At 40.4% G+C, this 11,057-nt stretch overlaps 1 protein-coding gene across 1 annotated transcript; it reads right to left on the reverse strand.

The window, feature by feature from the left end:
- Positions 1–911: 911 nt before the first annotated feature.
- Positions 912–5,008, reverse strand: glula (glutamate-ammonia ligase (glutamine synthase) a). Its single transcript, XM_027160582.2, has 7 exons — positions 4,856–5,008; positions 3,725–3,909; positions 3,213–3,374; positions 2,976–3,122; positions 2,773–2,900; positions 2,279–2,478; positions 912–1,897 (listed from the first exon to the last, which is right to left on the reverse strand). The coding sequence occupies exons 2-7, from the start codon at positions 3,888–3,890 to the stop codon at positions 1,585–1,587; spliced, it is 1,116 nt and encodes a 371-aa protein (XP_027016383.1). The 5' UTR covers positions 3,891–3,909; positions 4,856–5,008; the 3' UTR covers positions 912–1,584.
- Between the last annotated feature and the right edge of the window lie 6,049 nt (positions 5,009–11,057).

The following is an 11,057-nucleotide window of genomic DNA, read 5'->3' on the forward strand; positions in this document are numbered from 1 at the left end:
AGCTGACGAGTTAAATACCATCTTTGTCCTCTTATCTTAATCTCTTAAAGCTGATCAATCACCGAGATAATCAATATCATCTAGCAGAATCGCTGGGGTCAGAGTTTTTATGGCGTTTTTGTCACGAAAGCTCTTTTTGGCCATCGCTGCTCATTAGCTGAACTTTGACCATGGCTTTATTACGGGTTTTTAAGGAGGAGGTTGTGGGAGTTGATCATGTGGGACGCTAATCCTTTCCTGTGCGTGCGGTCATTAAGCGCTTGAGGCATGCTAACCTCAGACATGTACGAAGTAAAAGCCACATGTTGCACTGGCTCCAGTGCAGACAGCAAGAACAGAATATCTGCAATTGGAATTGTTTGTGCAATTAGCATCATGATTCATTTTAATCTACACAATAATGAGCTACTCAAAAATCAACTGAACTTAACAGTTTTTAAAACAACAAATCCAAGATGGCTGACAGCATCATCTCACCTTCTGCGCTTTGTTAGCTTAGCCATAATTTTTACATAGCATGATGTTACAGAACTTCTCTATAGAATGTTTAGCTCCAGCTTACATCTTCACACAGACCTTGTTTAATAGCTCTTTAAACTATTTAGCTTTTTATGTGCCACTACTCCAATGGCATTCATTAACAGCTAATGAAGATATTAAGATGACGGATATTCAAGTTAAACAGACTTCGGAGTTGGATTTCTAATCAGTTCATGATTTAATTTTATGTAGCTAATATTTGTAGACATGTAAAAGTGTAGATTCAGCATAAATTAGTGAAGTTAGCAAACAAGCTAAGTTAAATGAATGGCATACTCACTAACCCCCCCCCCCCCAAAAAAGTTTAGTAATTCAAAGTTATTTTAAAAAAAAAATAATAAACTTGAAACACCAGTTAAATGAGAGATATGGATACAGCTGATTTTATTTAATAATATAAAATATTTTTATGGTCAGTTTATCATAACTGTGGCTAGCTTTTAATTCAAATAGTCATGAGGGAAGAAAAAAACAAAAAAAACAAACTACAAACCAACAACCAGGTTCAGCAACTTCAGAGGTCAGATGCATACACAAATGTGCTCTTTTCTTAAGCAAGTGATGTATCGAGAGGGAACGTACAACCTGAAGCAGTAGAAAAATCACAATGTTGTTGTTTAACACCCATTTAGTTAGTAACAGTAAGGACATTACACAGGTTACATCAGCCAACTACTGAAGGTAAATGTGCTGCAGCCTGAGTGTCTGCTCAGCTCAAATTCAGTCTTTTACCAGAGTGAAGAGGGAACAGTGTGGAGATCATGGAGGTTTAAGTGTCCCAGAACAAAAAAGGTCAAAGAACGACAGAAAGGACACAGGAGGGTCAGATATGCGCCGCAACATCACATCCCCGGTTAATGTTTTAACTCTAAAAATGTTAAGTTGACCAGCCAACTTATTTTAAAAACCGCTACGATGCATGGTTAAACATTCTATTGAGACTGAAATTAAAAAGTATAAAATCTGCCCTAGCGGCCGTTTTAAGAGACGAGTCGAGAAATGGAGTTCAGTCTTGCAAACAAAGACAAACGAGATCGAAAAGATCTAATAGTCCACAGGTTCGTCCCCGTCTTCACTAAGCAGACACGTGCGTATGAGGGCTTCGGTGACGGCGTACGGGTCACAGTTAGCACTCGGGCGGCGGTCTTCGAAGTATCCCTTCTTCTCCTGACCCACAGAGCGAGGGATGCGGATGCTGGCTCCCCGATTGGCGACTCCGGCGGAGAACTCGTGGATGTTGGAAGTCTCGTGGTGGCCCGTCAGGCGTCGAGCATTGTCCAGACCTCCTTTGGGGTCATAGGCACGGATGTGGTAGTCATGTCGCTTCGCCAGCTTCTCAATACATTCCTCAATGCATCTGAGAGAGACACACACACTTAGCCAATATGTTCATCAGGTCAACTGTTATGTAATCTACTAACCAATGTATTTAGGTGCTAGAATACCAACAATACTATTAAAATAAAGATTAAGGATTTAGACCGTGTATAAAATTCTGCCAATAAACTGGACTACAAGGTCATTTGTTTTTGCCTTCATGTGAAGGTGCTAGCTAATGACTCCTCAGACCAGATACTAGCTACAGAAATGAGTTTCATCTACAGTTTAGGTTCAAAATGGACAGGTCACATGTTCAGAAGATGGGACATTAGTTATAACATGCCATACAGAAGCACAACTAGGAACCAAGACAAATTCTGACTGAAGTAGAGCCCATGTTGTACAGATCTGCTCTTACTTAAGCCCGCCTTCTTCACGCATCTCCTTGGTGCTGAAGTTGGTGTGGCATCCTGCACCGTTCCAGTTCCCCGGGATGGGTTTGGGGTCGAACGAGGCAACAACGCCGAAGTCTTCACACACTCTGTGTAGGATAAAACGAGCCACCCAGAGGTGATCTCCCATCGTGATGCCCTCACACGGCCCCACCTGGAACTCCCACTGGAGAGCAGAGCGACAAAGTGTTAGATGATCGGCAAAATTCTAGTAAACAGGCCAGAAGTTTGAATTTTTGAATATCCATTAGCATTATTGCAGATGTGTGTATTAATGATTAAACCTCCAGTGATTAAGCACAAATTTGCAGCCAAGTAGAAGTTCACATTTTTGTAACAGAACACCAAAAGTTCTTCAAATTACAAATAGCTTAGAACCTCACTAGCTAATAGCGGAGGTTTTCCTGTGACTCAGTAGTGTAACAGAACCAGGCTGTGATCATGATGAACCCTGGTGTACCTGAGCGGGCATCACTTCAGCATTGGTGCCGCAGATGTTCACACCAGCGTACAGACACGCTCTGTAGTGGGCTTCCACAATATCCCTGCCGTATGCCTTGTCAGCACCAACTCCACAGTAATACGGTCCTGAAAGGAACCAATAATCATCAACACCAAATCAAACAATTAAGAGAAGTCTGTAAAGGACGACAGATTTTGTACCCTGAGGACCAGGAAAGCCGTTGGAAGGCCAGCCGAAGGGGTGACCGTCAGTTCCTAGGATAGTGTACTCCTGCTCCATGCCAAACCACGGGATCTGCGCCTCCACCATCTGCATGACCTTCTTACATGTCAAGCGGTGGTTAGTTTCTGGGTGGAGAACATGACCAGAAGGTGACTACAACCTTTAGCATAAATGGTAAGCATCAGCATGGTCAATATAAATGACAAAACATTTACCGGCAGGTTTGCGATTGTATTTCAGGACTTCACACAGAACCAGTTTATTGGGGTCTTTACGGAACGGATCTCTGAACATGGCTGAGGGAATGAGATACATGTCACTGTTGGAGCCTTCAGACTGGTAGGTGCTGGAACCGTCAAAGTTCCACTCAGGAAGATCTGGTTGAGAAACAATCAGGTTTTACAAAAAAAAAAAAAAAACTTGATAAATCTAAACACTTTATTTCTTGTACATGTTAAATGGCATAAAAGATCAGAGCACCACTCCAGCAGCAACAGTTTGCAAATCAACCTCCAGACTCCCCATATACCAGTTTTCTTCATTTTTCTAACCAGTAACACCACTGAACATTAACTGTAATGAGACATTCATGAACATGCACAAAATACTGGATAAAAGATGCAGACATTATAAAAAGGTTTCTAGCATCACAAACTGGAACGTGAAAGAGTTCTACTCCATTTAAAGCTCACGGCTGAAGGTGAAAGGTTGTCTGAATAGATTGTACCCTCTATGCTCTTTGGCTCGCAGTCGAGCGTCCTGGTCTTGCAGCGCAGTCCTTCCCCGGTGCCGTCGATCCAGACGTACATGACCTGCACTTTGTCCCCTTGCGGAAGCTCCATGTACTGCCGCTTCACCACCTTGCTGAGCTGCGAGCTGGATGATGTTGCCATGTTTATTACTGTGGAGCACCTGAGCACAAAGGACAGGAGGATATAATCACCATGAGAGCGCTCACAGCCGATACGACACGTGCAGCAGAAAAACCTGAGGTCTACTACGCAACTGGCTAACCAGAGCCGGGCTGCCGTCACAGCCTTGTCTATGCCGAGGAGACTTTCCCCTGAAAAACCCTTTCACAACGCTGTGCAAACACCTCCGGCAGCTCCGGCTTGTCGTCATGGTGACAGTGCCAGAGACCAGAGAAGTGTTGAATCACAACACGTACGAGTGAAGACGTGTCAGGATTAAACGCAATTAGAGAAAATTTCAGAGTCCAGTCAAAACATTACAGCCAAAACATTTCAATAAAAAATAAATTCATTGGTACGTTTAGTGCCAATATTTCTGCTCCTTATGAACCTAAAGACAGGAAAGCTCATCATCGTTATCTCCTGACTGTGAAGAACATCCTCACTTTGTGCTTTTGAGAGACCAGAACCATGATGTAGCATCTGTTGCAGAAGAGTAACATAACGGCCGGTTTAAGATCCTCAAGAACGAGTCAGATTTACAATACGACGATTTAAAGGAGACAAAGTCAAAGCTTTCTGCTGATCCACAATCAGCAGGTAGAGGAAAGTCGCACGGACTCTCGGGGACGGAAGGGCAAATAACACAACGTTCTGCTTTCTTTGGGTTCTTATTTAATAAAGAATCGTGTGAACCCTGCAACGAATCCAGAACATATCCAGGATTTAAAATACATGACTAATTTAGTTTCAAAAATGTACTAAAAAAAATATATAAATAATATAAAAAATAAAACATATACACACACACACACACACACACACATATATATATATATAAAAAATAACACCTAGCAGATGTAAACCACAGGAATATAATCAACGTTGTACACAATATACAAGCTTTTTAAAAAGAACTCTTAACAGAAAAGTGATGAAGCCCATACCTGTGTAAGGGGGAGAGTTAGAAGCAGTACAATAACCTTCCAGCTCTGGATCAGAACCCGGCCGCTGCGCTCATCCTCTGAGAGCCTCACGCTGTGAGCGCGCTGCTTTATATACACCCGCGAGGAGTCCTCCGCTTCTGATTGGTCAGAGTCGGAGAAAAGCTCGAGCCGCGACCTGATTGGCGCTCAGCGCTGAAAGGTTCCTCCCACGAGCGAGTCTCACGTTGTTACAAACGCGTTGTTTGTTTGTTTATTTATTTATTTATTTATTTATTTATTTATTTATTTATTTATTCTCTCAAAAAAAAAAAAAAAACTACAAAGTTTGGGGAAATTTAATACTACTACTAATGATAACACGACAAATTAAAACGTCTGTGAATGAATAAACGAGGGATGACGCCATCTGTTGGTTGTTCTCTGTATCACATCCATGTTACTCAGAATGCAAGGTTGCCAAATAGTCCTTTATAGATTTCCCGTGTTTCCCGTGTTTCCCGTGTGGTTGGAACTGATGGATTTAATCCAGTGTTATGACAGGAACCAGGATTAATAAAATCAATCCAATATTTAAACGCGTTTCTAATATTCTTCCAATTAAAGATACGAATAAACATCTAGTTAGTGTGTTTATAAGGTTTATGAGGCCCAGAGATGACGTGCATTAACACTTTTATTTTAAAAACAGTTAATGCACTTTATTCTTTCTAAGTTTATTTTTAATCTAAGGTTTAAGAGTAGACATGCAATTTAAAGTATATGCAATTGATTAAAAAAATTTTTTTGGATTGTTAATTAATCTGGCAACCCAGTACTTGATTTTGATTGTCTTAAAGTGAGCCATTAACAGCTCCTTTTGCATCACCCTTATAAATAGATCTACCTGAAACAATGCAGTCATTGTTATTATAATCAACATAATTAACTCAGGGATGTAAGAATGATGAACGATTAGATAGTGTCGTGTCTGTAATCACAATTTACTGAAAAACACCTACTATTGTGTGTGTGTGTGTGTGTGTGTGTGTGTGTGTGTGTGTGTGTGTGTGTGTGTGTGTGTGTGTGTGTGTGTGCGCGCGTATGTGTGTATATGTGTGTGTGTATATGTGTGTGTATGTGTGTGTGTGTGTGTATATAACTTTATTTTGTAATTAATTTTATTATACTGATATGCTGGGGCAAGTCGTGGCCTAATGGTTAGCGAGTCTGACTCGTAATCCTGAGGTTGTGGGTTCGAGTCTCGGGCCGGCTATGACTGAGGTGCCCTTGAGCAAGGCACCGACCCCCCCAAACTGCTCCCCGGGCGCCGCAGCATAAATGGCTGCCCACTGCTCCGGGTGTGTGTTCACTGCTTTGTGTGTGCACTTTGGACAATGCAGTGAGGTTAGCACTTTCGCCTCACACCTCCAGGGTTGGGGGTTCGATTCCTGCCTCCACCTTGTGTGTGTGGAGTTTGCATGTTCTCCCTGTGTGTGAGTGTGTATGAGAGTGTGTGTGTGCGCCCTGCGATGGGTTGGCACTCCATCCAGGGTGTATCCTGCCTCGATGCCCGATGACGCCTGAGATAGGCACAGGTGACCCGAGAAGTTCGGATAAGCGGTAGGAAATGAATGAATGATATGCTAATTATTTTTAAGAAGACAAAATCTGATAGAAACCTGCTTCTCCTTACGTTAGCTGGTGAAGTTTGCTAGCTTGCTATTGTATAGTTACTGATTTTAATTCACCAAATTAAACTAAAGTTAGCTAAATTAGCCAATTAGCCTAAAGCTGACTACACATAATGTAAATATGTATTAAAATAAAAGAACAGAATGAACATACTCAATTTTATAGCTTTATTCCTCATGTATCGTTAGAATTGAATGTTTGACATTTAACACACTATAAATTAAACACATTTAACATTTCTTTCCTGTATGAAATAAACACAGTACAGAACTGATGAGGTGTTCTCTCAGCTCTGCCAGATGGATCGGTGACACGAGTTGACCTGTGTGTAGACAGCGCCCTCTAGTGGACGCTATATGGCAGTGCAGACACTGTAGGAGATGATGGAGATCTTGTGGATCTGATCTTTAATCTGAGTTACAGTTTTTTCAGTCGCTAACAAGCGTTTGTCCAAACAGTTGTCATCTTTTCAAAACTCTAAACACAATTAGCACAGCATCAGTCTTTTGTGGCCATACCTTTCACACATTTCGTGTCATTTTCACACAATATGCAATCAGTGAACACATTTCCACAATGCTTACATTTTCTTCACAGACAAGCTGTACTGTACCTCCTAACAAAATTATGGATTGTTTTTGTAGTATTCCTGAATGTTAACACACAACATCCCACAATAGCAACAACAATATTCCAAACCTTAGATACAGTATAAAAACCTCTGCTTCTGCAATGATATCAGTTCAAAAACAATATATCTCAGCTGATAATAAACAAACAATTGAATAATTGACACACAGCTGATTTATGTTGGGTGAATTGGGCCAAACACAGCTGATTCCAGTCTGGCTTAGACTCAGTGGCAGGGGTTATTTTTTCTATTACTATAAAATGAGGACTTTGAGGATGTTTTTGGAAACAGAAACAGAAAAAGACAAACACTGTAATGTCTGGACGTGGAAGAGGAAGAGCAAGTGGCCCAGGGAGAAGACCAGCTCCAGTGAGAGATGCAGGGCAAGGGAGAGGTGCAGTGAGAGGTGCAGTAGGAGGTGCAGGTGCAGTGAGAGGTGCAGTAGGAGGTGCAGGTGCAGTGAGAGGTGCAGTAGGAGGTGCAGGTGCAGTGAGAGGTGCAGTAGGAGGTGCAGGTGCAGGAAGAGGAGCAGGCCCAAGGAGAGGGCAAGGTAGAGGTGTAAGGATGTGTGGTGGTGGCATTCCAAGGGCTGCAAGAACAGAAGTCAGTGATGAAATTCGTGCCACTATAATTGACCATGTAATCAACCACGGTCTCTCACTAAGACAGGCTGGTGAAAGAGTGCAACCCAATTTGAGGCGGTCAACGGTTGCCTCCATTATTCGCATCTTTCAGCAAACCAACAGGTAAGTATTGCATTTGACATGGATTGTTTCTATTCTCACTTGACATGACAATAAGGTCATACAGTAATGCATATGTTGATTTTTTTCCCCTCTAAAGAATGCCTCTCTGGGGGAAGAGGAAAGATCCTCAATAATGATCAAGAGCTTGCCATTGTAGAAATGGTTGTTGCAAATAATGCAATAAAACGGCATGAAATTAAAACTAGAATTGTGGAGGACCATGAGATATTTGGCAATATAGAAAGCATCAGCCTCACAACCATTACACGGACATTGTCCAAACTCAGAGTGCGGATGAATTAGCTCTACACTGTTCCCTTTGAGAGGAGCTACGACGACAATATGTCCAGGTATAGTGTATATTCAATTCAATGTCCAGTTCTATAAGCTTTGCACTTTGCAAGTAGGAAACCTACACAGTAATAGGTTACAGGACAGTATGGTCTACAGTAATGACATGATATACATAAACTTTGTTTCAGAGAGTTATGGAACTGAAGGCCAACCAGGTCCCTCATGAACTCATTTACTTAGATGAGGCAGGATTCAATCTATCCAAAAGGCGTCGGCGTGGACGAAATATAATTGGAAAAAGGGCCACAGTTGATGTGCCAGGACAGAGAGGGGCAAATATTACCAAATGCAGGATTACTCCTTCACAGATGTCAGGTTGGACCCTATAATACCGAGTGCCTCCTTGCCTTTCTCAATGATCTCCACCAGCGCCTGGTACCAGAGCAGGATCAGGAGGGTGAAGACATGAGGACATTTGTAATTACCTAAAGTCTCTTCCTTCCACCCTATCCACCCTTCCTCAACCCCATAGAGGAGTTCTTTTCTGCATGGAGGTGGAAGGTTTATGACCATCAGCCACATGACCTCCTTGAAGCCATGGATGCTGCAGGGACATCACAGTTCAAGATCGCCGAGGGATCCGACATACCAGGCGGTCTTATCCCCGGTGCATCGCCTTGGATGATATCAGATGTGATGTTGACGTGAAGTGGCCTAACCCTGAAGATCGCAGGGATTAGATACAGTAATTTTGTGCTATTTTTAGTCAAAAAAAACCCCCCCCCCCCCATCTGGGCTTTTTGCTGTTTTGTTTTTTTGTTTTGTTTTATATCTTATATATGATATTTTTTTCACTGTAAGCAAAATACTGTAAAACGTTTCTATTATATTGTGTTTCTACTGAACCTCCTTTAGTAAACAGTAAAGAAAAAAAGAACCGATTTGCTTTTTACTGGAATGTGTTTGAATATGAACATTTTGTGTACAAGGTGTTTTTCTAACGTCGACAATAGCCAGTATTATGAAACCCGGTGTACTTTGATCGACTTCATAGACCTTGTGAAGTGAAAAGAAGTGTTATTCTTCGACAGAATAATCTCATTTTGAGTCAGATTTCCAGTGTTTCGGTAAAGTTAGTGTGTGCAGAGAAAGTGTTCTGTTTTGAAATGGAGAGTTAGTATATATTTAACAAAATGTGTTTTTGAGAGGAAAATGATCAATTTGGCCGTTTGTGTTTCGTAGGTGTAAGTCTGTGTTAAGAGTTTAGAAAAATTATCTTAAGTATAGGTAAGCGCTTGTTAGGGATTGAAAAAAAAAACAGTAATGCTACGGTCCTGCTAGCTCCTAAGTGCTCATTTTCAGGATGTAATCCTGATCATTCACACTCTGGAAATCCTAAAAACATGGATATTAGCATGTAAGGCTTATAAAAAGTTACTGTGAGTACAGTTTTATAGTTATAGGCTGGAGTGGCTACTGCTTCTGTTCTGATGTTTGTGACCTTCAAAATCATACATGCAACATTTTGTACGCAAATTACAACACAACAACAACAACAACAACAACAACAACACACAAAATTACACAATATTACAATAGCTAACATTAATCACTACTCTTGAGTTTATTACTACCTTCCTTCTTAAAACAGGACTTAGTTTGGTCAGTGATGTGTGTGTGTGTGTGTGTGTGTGTGTGTGTGTGTGTGTGTGTGTGTGTGTGTGTGTGTGTGTGTGTGTGTGTGTATGAACTGACCTCAAGCCAGTACTGCTCTAACCTCATTTAAAAGTATAGAAGCTTGCCTTCGTACACAATTCCATGTCGATTTTGACGTCACTGTAATCAGGGATAAAGCCGGTAGTTAAGTAGACGAAAGACTAGTTAACCAAGACCGAGATAACGAGTTGAAATGTCAAGTTAATGTGGTGCTTTCAGTGGATTTTACTAGCGAACTACACCATAAAAATAAATTCTTCAAAACGAGACCAAACAAACGGTTTAATATTAATTTAATAAATAAACATATAATAAATAAGATGCAGCTCAGTGGTTACAGTGTTGGATTACTGCTCACAAGGTCATGAGTTCAAACCCACTTCTGTGAAACTGACTCCCAAAGCGTTCTATTGCAGATGAACTCATTATTAATATTTTTATCAGACAGATCAGTCTCACTGAATTCCGGGCTGTAGGCAGCAGGTGGCGCTGTTTACCACAAGACACTCAGACTGACTCAGATTTTACTGTCAAGTCCATTTTGAATCAACGATTTATTGGGTTTTAAAAATCATTTCATCACTGAATCATTGGAACATCGAATCAGGCTACATTCTATAAAAGCCGAATAAACACACACATGATTATATATGTACTGAAACATACTAAAAAAAAAAAAAAAAAGAAGCTGACATTAAAATGTCCTAAATTTTAAATTGATTTTGTAGCTTTGTTGTTTGTTTTAGTTTAAATCTCACGTGACTTTAATTGAAGTGCTAAAATTTATTTTCTTCCTGATTATTATTATTATTATTATTATTATTATTATTATTATTATTATTATTATTATTATTATTATTATTATTATTATTATTAAAGCTTGCTTTTTATTAAAGTATGCTATTTTATGATTGTTTGATTTTGTAATTTTAATAATAATAATAATAATAATAATAATAATAATAATAATAATTGTAAGCTGTAATATGAGTTGAGCTCTCTGTGCTTTAATACAACAGGCAGCAGGTGGCGCTGCTCATCACCAAGTGAACCTGACTGGACGCAACACGACTCACAGTGAATTTCCGATTATTTGTGTTCTGCAACAATAACAGATTGTTGGTTCAGGACACACAAAGAGGAA

This window comes from Tachysurus fulvidraco, chromosome 22, assembly GCF_022655615.1.
Source record: "Tachysurus fulvidraco isolate hzauxx_2018 chromosome 22, HZAU_PFXX_2.0, whole genome shotgun sequence".
Lineage (NCBI taxonomy): Eukaryota > Metazoa > Chordata > Actinopteri > Siluriformes > Bagridae > Tachysurus > Tachysurus fulvidraco.